General features: G+C 34.6%; 2 protein-coding genes and 1 long non-coding RNA gene across 3 annotated transcripts in view; 2 read left to right on the top strand and 1 right to left on the bottom strand.

Moving 5' to 3' along the window:
• The window catches only part of LOC131380751 (uncharacterized), a 34,045-nt gene extending 23,666 nt beyond the window's left edge, over nt 1-10,379 (top strand). Inside the window, exon 4 of the long non-coding RNA XR_009208908.1 lies at nt 10,109-10,379. This is a non-coding gene — a long non-coding RNA (uncharacterized LOC131380751). The remainder of the gene's footprint in view (nt 1-10,108) is intronic.
• Nucleotides 1-14,109, top strand: part of ZNF804B (zinc finger protein 804B) — a 612,804-nt gene that overhangs the window by 25,762 nt on the left and 572,933 nt on the right. The gene's annotated exons all lie outside the window — the stretch shown is intronic.
• TEX47 (testis expressed 47) lies at nt 8,590-9,530 on the bottom strand. The gene has a single exon (XM_032761134.2). It carries the CDS (start codon nt 9,424-9,426, stop codon nt 8,665-8,667), a length of 762 nt encoding a protein of 253 aa, XP_032617025.1. The 5' UTR covers nt 9,427-9,530; the 3' UTR covers nt 8,590-8,664.

Raw genomic sequence — 14,109 nt, 5'->3', positions numbered from 1 at the left:
AAGATAAGGTCATGGTACTTCTTTATTCCACTTTAAATGTTTGCATAATCTGGCCCCATACCTTGCTATCCAGCCTCATCTCTTATGACTCCCCTTTGTACTTGAGGCCCTGCCTTGTAGAAATTCTTTCAGTTCTCCCAACACAGTATGCATCTTCTTGCCTTCAGATTTTAGAATATCCCTCTGCTAGAATACATACATATATAGATAAGTACATAAAATCTCCTCTGCCAGGAACATTCTCCTCCTACTCCTTGACTTTTAATTGGCTTACTTCTATTTAACTTTCAGAAATCCCTGTGTCTTTGTTCTCTTAGAGGCATTCCCGATCCTCTAAATTAGGTGAAGTTAGGAAACCATTGTAACTTGTATATCCAGGATGACGACACTTATTATAATTGTTTAATTTCCTTTTATATGTCTGGGGTGAAGGGAGAAAGATCCTGCATACTCTCTAAGGTAGAAATTATGCTTATTTTGCTTATGATTGTACCCCTGCTGATACTTGGCAAAGTGCCTGACACCGTTTTTCAGTTCATCCTTGCTGAATAACTAAATGCAGAGAGAAAATAAAATGTAATATTTGTCATATACTCCCAGTACCATTTGAGAGAAATAGTGGGCAAGCTATTTCAATATAGTACCAAAGGACACCTTGGCACCTAAATTTTAATTGCAAATAGAGTAGATGCTATACCAGTGAATTTGGGGACAGCTATAGAGAGCCCATTATGTGCTTGTGTCTTCCGTAGTCCCTAGGATATGACTGTGCATATAATGGGCAATCAATAAATAATTCTTGGATTAATGTTTGAATGACTTTTATTTGACTAAAGGAAGAAATTAAGCTCAATAAGCACTGCTGATTTTTTTTTCTCTTTACTGAATGCAGATATAAGATTAAGGGGAGATGTAGGAGATTTCAGGCTAAGAATAATCTTTGGGCTACTTCCTCCTTTAGCTTAATTTATTTTAATTTATCAAACTGCTTTTATTCTGTTTTTCTTTCCTAGGAGTTCCTCACTTATATCAGAAAATACTGTTAGTACCTAGCTATTTCAACAAAGAATAAGATTTAATATAATTTATATGACCTACACCTCATCTAAAGATATCAATACTGGAGATATCCAACCAGGAAGGAGCAATTTTTGCTTGATAATTCCAACAAAAATTGTTTGATTTCCATTTCAAAAATGAAAATATTGATAATGGCCTGTTTATGAGATTGCATAACACTTTTGATAAAAGTGAAATTAATCTTATGGAATAATTTTTACAGATATTTTAAATGATTCCTTTTTGTGATAAGGCACTAAATATACAAATGAAAAAAAGGCCATGACAATTGTTTACAAGTTGCTGGCAGGAAGATGAGTATGCACACAAACATGGCAGCAGAATTTCTAGAATGTGGTTGAGTACCATGTACAGTGAGGACAGAAAAAAGTTCCTTGAGTTTGCCAGTCTTCACAGAGGACATAATTTGATTGATAAGCAGAATTTTGCTAAGAGAAGTGAGGAAGGGTGATAGAAGCCAAGAGCATGGAAAAATTAGGGAACTGTTAGAGAACAAAGTGTGAGAAAAGAGAATGAGAAAGGAGAAAGAGACAAGAGAAAACCACAATGTGAGTCTGGGTAGCAAAGTAAGCATGTATCAGAGAATCAAGGCTTTGCAGATTATTTATTATAGAATTTTGCTTTTTATCCTGAAGGTGAAATGGAATCCATTGAATAATTTTGATCAGGGGAATAATATTTATTGAGTGCTGACTATACCCAAATTACTGTGAATTTACCTGTTAACCAAATAGTGAACTCTGTGAGAAAGTGTTTATGCACACTTCTTTAAAGACGTTCCTTCCCATTGAGTTTAAAGGCCGTATTACTAGGAGTTTACATATATATGTGAAAGATGAATCTGAGAATATTACTTAAAAGTGAGGTTTGCACAGTTTTATTGCAGTGAATTTAACTGTTTCAAACTGTGAATTCTGTGATGAAGTGTTTAAACATTCTTCTTCAAAGATGTCACCATATGATGGGATCTTTACACCATTGTTTTATGAGTTAACACCAATAACTAATCGTAAAATACAGAAATTGTTGTCACTCTCATTGTGCAGATGAGGAAACTGAGGTACAGAAAGGTAAAGAAACAAATTACACTTCTAAAAAGTTGTAGAACCCGGTTTCAGTTCAGCAATTTGACACCAGAGTGGCTCTCTTGATTAAACCTTATGCTATACTGTCTTTATGTTTGATAGAAACATGACATAACTGAGTACAGAGAGTAGGAAGAAGAAACTGGAGTGAGGAAAATGCCTAAGCAGGGCGCAGAAACAAGATCAGACAATGGGAACACTGTGGAAAACAGATGAGGATTGGATTGATTGGCTGTCAATCATAAAAAGAAAGAAAGGAATCTAGGATAATTTTTTAATTTCTGACTTAGCAGCTGTTTGGAGAGTGGTCCATTTTATAGCAACAAGGAGGGTATGGGGAGGGGTAGGTTGAAGGAATAGCGGCGGCAGGGAATGATGCATTCATCTAGTGCAGGTGGAGGTGCAGATGCCTGTAGGGTTCCAGTGGGACTCCTTGAGAAGGCCCTGCATGAGGACTGGAGACCAGGTGGAATTTGGTGTAGTAGTGAAGAAAACGTGGAATTAAATCCAGAACCCCTAATCATGGCAACAAGGCCCTACATAGTGTATCCCTGGCCACTCTTACCAATCTCACTCCCTTCTTGCTTCCAGTACTCTGGTCTCTCTGGTATTCCTTCTGTCCTTCAACACACCAAGCTTGCTCCTCCCCCAGAGCCTTTGCACTTGTTGTTCTGTCATATAGAATGTTCTGACCATTACCACCCCACCTCTTTTCATTCAGATCTCAGTTTGAGAAGGCTTCACTGACCACCGAATGTAAACCAGACCCATTAGTTACTGTCAACATTTTGACTTTTTTCATAGCACATGAAACCATCTGAAATCATTTTCTCTATTTGTTTGTTTTTTTATTTCCTCTTTCAGAGTATATGCTCACTGGAAACACTGGCCTTGTCTTTTTTACCATTGTATCTTCAGGGTGTAGACAGGAATGCAAACAACATAGCTGTGTAATACGTATTTGTTAAATGAATTAATGAAGATATAAATATGTATTTGAAGTCATTATCTCTTAGATGGGAGTTGAGGTCATGGCATTAATTAGAATGAATTAGAGAAGCATGCAACTAGAGTGATCAGGGAAAGAGAAGAATGCCTTGACAACACTATTATTCTCTTCATATCCTCTTTAAGGATAATGGTAATCTTTTCAACTGAAATTACAGGTGAACTAATTCTATAAATATTCACATTCAGTTAAAAATGGTTTCTTTTTCATTTGAAATTTATATCTACTTATGCTTAAATAAAATATATTTGGTCTAAATTATATGGAAAATCTCTTTTACGTTTTGGCCTATATAGAAACATATTAGCAAAAGTATTTTAATAAATCCAAAGTCCAACCATTGTTAGAAATTAACAACTAAACAAATAACCAAAATAAAATGTATCAAACTTGGTCTTTCAAAAATATAAGAAAACACAGAAATGGTAATAACAACTAGTTTTTTTTTTTATATAGCAACTCAACATAAGGTCAGCTAATATAAAATTTTTCTCAGATATTATAAACTGCCTATACCAATATAAAGTTCTAAACTAGTGAGAAAAAGTGACAGGCATAATTTGCTTAAAGTTATTAGTATAAATTAGAGTGATTATAAATTAGACAGGCATAATTTGCTTAAAGTTACTTACTTGTAGAGGAATAAAGGTCTGCATAATTAATGTGGTGAAGTTAATGATTACAAGACCCTAAATGGGAGAATACTGTTATCTTGCTTTTATTGTTACTGTTGTTACACTGTTATACCAGTATACTGTTATATTTCCTTTTACCATTGGCGAGACACTTTAATGTCTTTAGGTCTCAGAATCTTTATCTGTGGAATAAGAGGAGTCAAACAGATATTTGAAAGGTACTTTTTGGGTTCTCTCTGTATGCTCTTAAAATCTATGCACTGTATTTACTACGTACATCCTGTCCACAGGTAATCAGGAAATTTAAGTAACTGACCACAAGGGGGAGAACTTTAATTCTGCATTAAATTATTTAATACAATATGAAATGATTTGAAAGTACTTGGCTATGTGAGATTGGTGATAGGCTGCTTCATTTACACTTCCTTGTGGAAGTTGGGGCATTCTACTGCTAGCGATAGGTTTAACTTAATTGAAATGTGGTTTTGTGTTTGTAGAGTTATGATACAGTCACTGGATATCAAATTCTATTTGTATTAAGCAATAATGCTCCATGAAGGGATCCAGATGCCTTTTTTATTAAATTTATGATAGTAGAATGTTAGAATTCACCCTGGAAGAGTTTTTCCTTTCCCAAGTAGTATTATTTAAGTTATTCTGCAAGAAATCTATTACCTTCTTGAATGTCAACTCTGAAACAAGCATAGGATTATCAACAGGGCAGTCTGTACTCAAGTATCCACATAAAAAGAAAAGAAATAGAATGGTGCTGGTCACATCATTTGAATGTTATATGATCATTGGCTTTATATATATGTTCTTTGTTATATGAATATTAAATATTATATGTTCACACTTAAATATTCATTTTTCTGTGGGTTATGTACTCTTATTTAATTTAAAATTTTATTTTAAGGCAACTATAGCTTTCTTTATTTTTAAAATATTTTATTTTAAGTTCTGGATACATGTGCAGGACGTGCAGATTTGTTACATAGGTAAATGTATGCCATGGTGGTTTGCTGCACCTGTCTTCCCATCCCTTAGGTATCAAGCCCCACGTGCATTAGCTATTTACCCTGATGCTCTCCCTCCTCTTGCACCCCTGACAGGCCCCAGTGGGTGTTGCTTCCCTCCCTGTGTCTATGTGTTCTCAATGTTCAGCTCCCATTTATAAGTGAGAACATGAGATATTTGGTTTTCTGTTCCTGCATTAGTTTGCTAAGGATAATGCCCTCCCTGCTCCATCCATGTCCCTGCAAAGGATATGATCTTGCTCCTTTCTATGTATAGTATATATTCATAGTATTCCATATCACATATCACATATACATATATCACATTTTCTTTATCCAGTCTGTCATTGATGCGCATTTGAGTTGATTCCATGTGTTTGCTATTGTGAATAGGGCTGCAATGAACATACTCATGCATGTATCTTCATTCTATTATAACTTTCATTGAGTTAAGAATTACCTTATCAGTCATACTAAGGCTTAAAAGTTCACATTTTTGGATTTCATTAAGCTAAATTTATAAGGTATAAATATAAGATTTCTGGATTTTATCAAATATACCCAAACATACACAGCTAAATGAGTCCAATTTAAAGACATTATATTAGTGACCTATATAAGTATCTCAATAACTCATTTGTTACTGAAAACAATTTGTACTTCCCCTTAGAAGCATTGTCATGCTCTTTTTAATATGTTCAGTGACAGCAGATCTGTCTTTGAGAGTGAGTATAAATTAAAAAAAATTTCTATCAATGGAGATAAAATCTTAAAGTTACTAATTAAGTTAGAGTATAAAAATAATTTGGAGATCAAACATTAGATATAATTAAAATATTTAAGCTCCCTTTGATTTCTAAACCTCCTTTATTCAACTGCCATAGGGTCACAAAATGTTTTCAGCAATGGTGTTTCTGCCTGGACAAATATAAATCTTCCTGAAGTGACTCCTATAAGGGGTAAATTTATTTGAATACATTCATTCTGATGTGTTCACAAAAATGAACAAATAACTAAATAACTGAAATTATTTCTAGTCACACTGCGTTTATTTTCCAGTTATTTTCATAGTGAGCCTTCATGAATTCTTTAAAATTATGAAATACTAAGTAAATCAGCAATTTCATCGTTGAGAGATATTCTATAACTTCTTCCAAAAATGATTAAGATTGTTAATAATTCTCTTTTTGGCTTAGTGAATTAGGTTTCTATTGGTATTCTCACACCAAAAAGTATTATAGACCCATAAAAAATCTATGCCAGGCAGTGTGTTGAATATACCTCTTATTGCTCCTTGTACATCCAGTGACTAGCACAGTGATTGGCCTACTAGTACATTTTTACCAGTAGCTATCCAATAAATTTTGGTACATAAATTAATGAATAATAAGTGATACAAAGAGCTTATATACATATATATTGTTTTTCCCATTACATGTGTATTATTTTTCCACAGTGCTGCATAATCATTCACCCAAACCTTAGTGGTTAAATGAACAATAATCACTAATGTTCACAGAACTCCAATTTGGGCAGGACTTAGTGGAAACGGCTCATTTCTTCTCCACACAATGTCAGCTGAGCTGGCTTCCCAGGTTTACCGGAAGCCTGGGGTCTGGGGTCACCTGAAGTCTCACTCACTCACATGTCTAGTGGATGATAGGGGCTGTTGGCTGCGACCTTAGCTGGGGATGTTGTCTGAAATTGCTGGATTGCTCACAGCATAGTGTTTGAATTCCAGGAGCTAGCATTCAAGTGAGCAAGGCAAAGTGCACATTTTTATGACCTAGCCTTCGAGATCACACGGAATTACTTCTTTTGTATTTTATCGGTTGAGGCAGTCACAGAAGAGGTCTGCCTGCATTCAAGGGGAGAGAGTTAGAAGCCACTACACAATGGGAAGAATATCAAGCTCGTGTTGTAAGAAAGGCATGTAGGATTGGATATATTGCAGTAACCATTTCTGGAAAATACAATATGCCATACTTTCTTATTTATAAATATATAATTTTTATCCAAAACTCAAACTTCTATTCACTAGATAACTTTAGAAAATAATATTCCCAAACAAAATTCAACCTGCTAAAGAAATTCTATCTGATCCAATAAACATTTATTATCCATTATTCTCTTACATATGCTGCTCTTCACTCCCAAACCACTTTCACATTCATTCTAATCTTGGACAAAGGATTGTATCTTTGTTGAACGTTTTCTCTATTCCTTTTTTGCTGGGAAAATATTTACTTACGTTTCCAGTCAGTTTATCACTAATCATTTACTATTGATGTGCTCCTGTGTCTTTTTCACAGTTCAAAGAATAGACAGTATAATGCTGTTTAATATTAGGTGTTTCTTTCTAAATTGATATAAATTTTGAAAGTTATATACTTTCTTAGCTAGAAGAATTCTCATTTTATCTAAAACCTTTTTTTCTGTTACTAACTTGAAAGAAACTTCAGTTAAAAGTGAAAAATACCATTATAATTAATGAAGTATTACAAAATTTGGGAAATAGAATGGTCTTTCCTAAAATTTGATTCTATTATGTAACAATGATGCATATAATTTTTGTTTATTATATATATTTTGTTTGTTACATAAAATTTGGTCAGTATTTTCATATACAGAACGAAATTTTCTTCAAATGAAAAATTTGAGGTGCACACTGAGATTGGTTTGTCCTCAAAGAAGCTAAAAATGAAACAAATAATAAAAAATAAAACTATAATGATAAGTATTTTCTCCATTAACTCCAAAGTCGGTTTCATAAGATATTAAGGTGATTTGGGACAAATATCATTGCAGTATTCAAAATATTGATGTCAATTAATTGTTTAAACAAGCTAAAAACTTTTAAACAATGCAAAAAGTATTCATGTGGATAAAAGAAGGGATCAACTTGAAATTGTTCACACAGAAATTATATATAATTAGTTGCTTTCTAGAAAGTGAATTGAGAAAATAACCAGATTGTTTATTTTACATAAAATCACTTAGAAGTAAGTTTTAATAGTGGGCAGATAATGTTTTCTGTGTACCCTGCCATATCCCTCAGTGCCTGGCAAATGTTTGTAACATAGAGGGATGTTCAATAAATGATGTTGCATGGAGTAGCACAATGCCATCTGATAATGTATTTTCGTGTCATTCCAAATAGCTATTGTTTTCTGTAGCTTTATAATGGTCTCAATATTCTTGATTATATAGGCCAGAATATGTGGGCTTTGGAAATATTTTCAACAATTAGATTTTGTTTTCTGAATGCAGGAATTATACAGGGATTATTCCTTTACTTGTGCTCTCAAAGCCCTTCCTATATACTGCTACTATAATGCTATATTATATTACATTATATATCATATCATAACTACTTCTACATGTACTTGCCTCTAACCTTAGGTTGCAAGCAACTCAAGGGTGGGATTTTTCTTCTCGATTTTGTACCCTCAGAACACTGTACTTCTGCTATGTAGTAGTGACTGTTCATTAACTCTTGAGGGATTGGATGATAATCTGAATTCTGTTTGTCTTTTTTCAGCCACACTTTTTTTTTGAAAGTGTCAATTCATGAAAATGGTGTTAATATTTGAGAACTTATTATAAACTTATTAAACCCATCTACCTAGTAAAATAATGTATTGAACTTCATACCACAACAAATAGATACATTTTAAAATTTAGCTCAACATACTCTGTAAAGATTAATATATTACCTCTGTGTATATTGCAATGTTCTGTTTCTTTTAAAAGAGACAAGTAACTTTAAAAATGTTTTCTTTTTTTATTTAAGTAGCACAAACTCCTTAAGAGACATGGGCACATTATCCCTCTGAATCCTAGAAACATGAAGGAGCAGGCCATACCACCTCAGAATCCAGAGTGATGTGTATGGGTCTATCATACATGTTTATAAATGTTGCCGGGTCCATGAATTCTTCGGATTTGCACAAGTACTTTATGATTTGTTCTGGGAGGAGTAGGTCAGGTGCAACTTGGTGTAAGTTATCGCCTGGTCCTTTAGTGCCTACTTTCATAGTCTTGCAAATGTAGAGTGACAGTTTATGAGTTTGTGTGAGAAAATCTGTGATGACCTCTTTTAGGGACTGTGACTGTGTCACATCATCGAGATACATAACTGGAACTTTTATCACTGAAACATGCCATTGCATAAAAAGCCTCATTGGAATGTTATGAGAAATGACTATAATTTTCATTTGTTGAATAAAAAATACTGTTTCATCTTTGTCACGGCCAATATAATCTAAAAGAACTTGGTAGAGAGTGTCGCTGGAGGACTCGAGGATATGCAGAATGGAAGTGGGATAGATGAGCAGCAATCCTGTCACTGCTTCTCCTAGGTGATGTTTCAAAACTGACTGAAACATTTGTTCATAGTAGTCAGCAACATCTTTTCTTTCTACATTTGCTTGTATCTTGGCCACTAGAAACATCCTATGAAGAAGGAATTTCTTTAGGTGTAGTCGTTGTTTCTCTTCTTGAAAGTGCAGGTAATTGTTACGTGGGACTTGGAGAAAAAGAAGAGGCTCCAGTGGCAAAGGCCTTTTGCTGCCCTTCTGGTTATGGACCGAAAAGGACATGAGGAGTCTTATTTATTTTTCCAGATGATTCCAGTTTTTAGCTTTTCATAATATTTATGCTGCCAGGGTACCTCTTTAGTAATGAAGTCGTGTTTTTATTTCTTCTGACAAAAAAAAAGAGTAAATCACAGTTTGTCAAATGTTACTAAATAGTAAAATCTCAATCTTTTGCCAGTTTTATCAGGAAACAATGTATTTGAAATGAAAGATAATGTTAAAACAATACTCAAACTATAGAGTTTTTTAAAAGTTTACAATGAAAGAGCTAAATCATATCCTAGGAAAAAACTTTGTAAATGTCATGTAATGGTGATTACAGATTGTCCTTTATAAGCCAAATTTTTTTAAAAATGGTATTTTGTGGTAATTCTTCCAGTTTCTTTTACAAATCTAACTGGTCTATAACTTTAAAAAAAAAAATCCAAGGCTTTCTAAGTCCTAATTAGCTTATGTAACCTTTAGTCAGGACACTAATAGTTAATAATGTTCCTTGAATAATAACAGTAAACATTTCAAGGGAAAAGTTTTGGTTTTTTGTTTTTTCTCCTATCGACAAATCTCAGAAATGCTTTTCCCCCCCTTTATTTTTTTCTTGTTGTTGTTGTTGTTGTAAGGGCTACGTGAAAGTATTCTGCTACTTTAACTTACTCTGCTTACAAATCTCCTCAATTTTTTTTTCCAGGTCAACTTACCATTTTTCTTTTTTTTCCTGTGCTTCTGTCACGTACCTGTCCTCGAGGCCCTACTTGTCCTCCATCAGGCTCCCAACTGCCAGTCCTCTGGTGTTCTCAGCTGTCCTGTGTTCTGCCTTCCCTCGGGCATACGTGAGTCAGAATGTCAGCACCATTAAAGGACCAGAGCGCCAAGTTTCTTAATACGGGTATCTCGACAAACACTTCAAAGTCACTGCAGAGGAAGTGTGAATGGCTTATTCCTGAATGGTTTATTTTTAGTCAGGTGCATTTGTAAGTCAGACAGATGGTGAGAATCTGGACATCTTTTCCCTTTCTTTTTTTCCTTTTGATAAATAAAAAGTATGGTTGTAGAACCCCTCTGTTCTACTTAGACACTAACTAAAGACTTTAGGAACACATATCTGAATCTATGTAATGGTGAATATATGATGAGAAAGTTCTATAGTAAGATTTGGCTTACTTAACTTAATGTGAATTTAAGAGATGTACCTCTTAAAATTGTGTCTTAAGAGATTCATCTCTTAAAATTGCATCCACATGAGTTCTAAACAGTAATTTTAAAACAAGTTTAGAAAACACGTTTATTCAATTTTTAACAATTAAACCTAAGAGTAATTTTTTCCCTGAGGTCTGTATTATCCAAACTAATGATCTGATTTTAGTGATAATACAATGATAAATTATCCAAGTAAATGAAGGCAGAGAGGTGACTTAATAATTCATTAATTGTGTAATACTCAAAAATGGACTATTCTTCTTCATTATGATTCACTTTATCACTCCCTGAAGCAATACAATCTTTCCCAAGATGTAAACCATGGTGCCAAACCATGTCATTGCCCAGTCTAGTTATTATCTCACTCTCATTCTTCTTACAGCTTTGCTGGAAGAAAGTGTCCATGTTGACCAGAGCCTTCATTATGGCCTTCTCTCATCTCCTGGTTTCTATGATACTGCACTTTCTTGGATTTCTTTCTAAATCTCTATATGTGGCCTTGCCTGGTAATACCTTCTCACACACAACTCTGGAAAATATTGAGGTTCTGTGCTCATCATGTGGATGGATCTCTCACTCTACTTCTTTGCCCAGTTAGCTCAGCACCATCTATATGTCTCTTTTGTGAGGGCAGGTAAGTGGTCCTTAAAGCCACTCTTGCCACTAGATTGCACGATTGAAATTGGAAATTGATCATGAGGCTTTCCTGCTGAGCTTACCTGTGGACTAAAAATATTTTTCAATCTGAGGCTCAAGGTAGACACAACTAATTAATTGGGGTTGAGAAAGAAGAAAAAACTGAGCTCCCATTCTAGACTATTTTTGCACAGAAAATTCTCATATTATTATCTCCAGTCACTTATTCACAACTCTTCTCTCCTTGGATGTAACTCTGTCTTTTCAAATTTAAAATGAAAACATTTAAACAATTATTTTCCTTATTAAACATGTTTCCCTTTACAAATACCCCACTTGTGTCTAAATTAACACATTTTTTCCTCTCAGTTCCCAGGCCAAAATCCTTGGTATTATTTGTTCATGTTTCGTCCAAGTTATATACTCCAACTCTATTCTTTTTACTAAGTCTTTTTACTCACTTTAATATGCCTTAAGGGTTCTTGATTTACACTACCTCTTTCATAGTCCTACTTCTTTATTTGGATTATAATAAGGGTATCTACCCACAGTATTTCTAGATTTCCCCACCCCACAAATTCAGCTAAGAGTGTGAAACCATAAGCCCTTTGATACATCTACTTTATAAAGTTAAAAAGATTCTCGTTTTACAAAGTCCTCCCTGCTTACTTCCCCTCCATAGAATGCTGGGAGGCAAAGCCTCTGCCTTCACCACATCCAGAGTGACTTCTAGTATTTATTTCCAATTTCCAGTGATGGATTAAACTAGAGAGAACATGGGGACATGCAACGGTGTGATTTGTTACCTAACACAGCTACTGATCAAAGTGAGTAGGAGAATTTATGAGGTACTGCTACCCAGGAGCACCTTTTCAGTGCACAAACTCAAACTAGTCTTTTATACACAGGTGAGATTCTTCCTCTTCATGAAACTGTTCCTTACTGACAGCCCAATCTCTTCCCAAACATGGCCAAGAACTATCCCTCAAGATAAGGCTAACCCCAGGATGTACTGTTCCACCTCAACTTTCTGTTGACTTCATTTACATATTTTTATTATAATTATGTTCTCAAAATACAAAGAATTGCCACAGCAAATGAGAGTGATGTACTATCAAGTTTTGAACAGGATTGTTAACTCACCTGGTCAGATTCCCACTATCTTCTTGGATTCCCTGAATCTCAGAATAAATAATAAAAACTATTTCATAGTTCTGCTTGTTTTATCTTCTGGCTTTGCTTATTCTCCTCCAGGTCTAGTTATTGTGCACTGCTTTCTCCAAATCTCTTTTTTAAGATTTCTATTTCCATGGGTATCACAACCTTGATGGCTTCCCCCTTCTTCTAAATCATAGCTCCCCACTCTGATCAATACTTCCAACACAATATCTCTCTGATAACCACTTGTGTCTTTCTACCTTTTACTCCTATCAAAAGAAGCTTAGTGGTCAACTTTTCTCACCATGTGTGCTTTTTGTTTTCCTTTTATTTCATATATCTAGATTCCTCCAATATAAACCTAATAGAAGAATGATATTTCATCATGATAAACATAAAAACTCTATAGAAAATCAACTAAGCTCTCCTTTCTTCAAAAGAGTGATAATATCTTAACAAAGCCTAATTGTTGTTATCTCGAAAAACATATGAACTATCATTTCTGTAAGTCAAAAAAGGCAAGTAGAGACAATGTTGTATGGTTGAAACTAATACATTCAGAAGCAATAGTTTTTAATCTCCATGGATGGTTTGACATCTTTATTCCATTTTCCCAATGTAATTTTCCATTTTCAAATTATTTTTTTGCTGTTGGGTTGCTTCCTAAAAATTTTGGCTTCATTGTCACGTGGCTATCTGTAAGGTTTAAAGGCAACTTATTTTCTTTTTTTAAATTATTTATTTATTTTTTATTTTTTATTATTATACTTTAGATTTTAGGGTACATGTGCACAATGTGCAGGTTTGTTACATATGTATCCATGTGCCATGTTGTTTTGCTGCACCCATTAACTCGTCATTTAGCATTAGGTATATCTCCTAATGCTGTCCCTCCCTCCTCCCCCCACCCCACAACTGTCCCCGAGTGTGATGTTCCCCTTCCTGTGTCCATGAGTTCTCATTGTTCAATTCCCACCTATGAGTGAGAACATGCGGTGTTTGGTTTTTTGGCCTTGCGATAGTTTACTGAGAATGATGGTTTCCAGTTTCATCCATGTCCCTACAAAGGACATGAACTCATCATTTTTTATGGCTGCATAGTATTCCATGGTGTATATGTGCCACATTTTCTTAATCCAGTCTATCGTTGTTGGACATTTGGGTTGGTTCCAAGTCTTTGCTATTGTGAATAGTGCCGCAGTAAACATACGTGTGCATGTGTCTCTATAGCAGCATGATTTATAGTCCTTTGGGTATATACCCAGTAATGGGATGGCTGGGTCAAATGGTATTTCTAGTTCTAGATCCCTGAGGAATCGCCACACTGACTTCCACAATGGTTGAACTAGTTTACAGTCCCACCAGCAGTGTAAAAGTGTTCCTATTTCTCCACATCCTCTCCAGCACCTGTTGTTTCCTGATTTTTTAATGATGGCCATTCTAACTGGTGTAAGATGGTATCTTACTGTGGTTTTGACTTGCATTTCTCTGATGGCCAGTGATGATGAGCATTTTTTCATGTGTCTTTTGGCTGCATAAATGTCTTCTTTTGAGAAGTGTCTGTTCATGTCCTTTGCCCACTTTTTGATGGGGTTGTTTGTTTTTTCTTGTAAATTTGTTTGAGTTCATTGTAGATTCTGGATATTAGCCCTTTGTCAGATGAGTAGGTTGCAAAAATTTTCTCCCATTCTGTAGGTT

Source organism: Hylobates moloch, unplaced genomic scaffold (assembly GCF_009828535.3).
Source record: "Hylobates moloch isolate HMO894 unplaced genomic scaffold, HMol_V3 SCAFFOLD_1, whole genome shotgun sequence".
In the NCBI taxonomy this organism is placed as follows: Eukaryota; Metazoa; Chordata; class Mammalia; order Primates; family Hylobatidae; genus Hylobates; species Hylobates moloch.
This window is presented reverse-complemented; position numbering and strand designations above follow the sequence as displayed.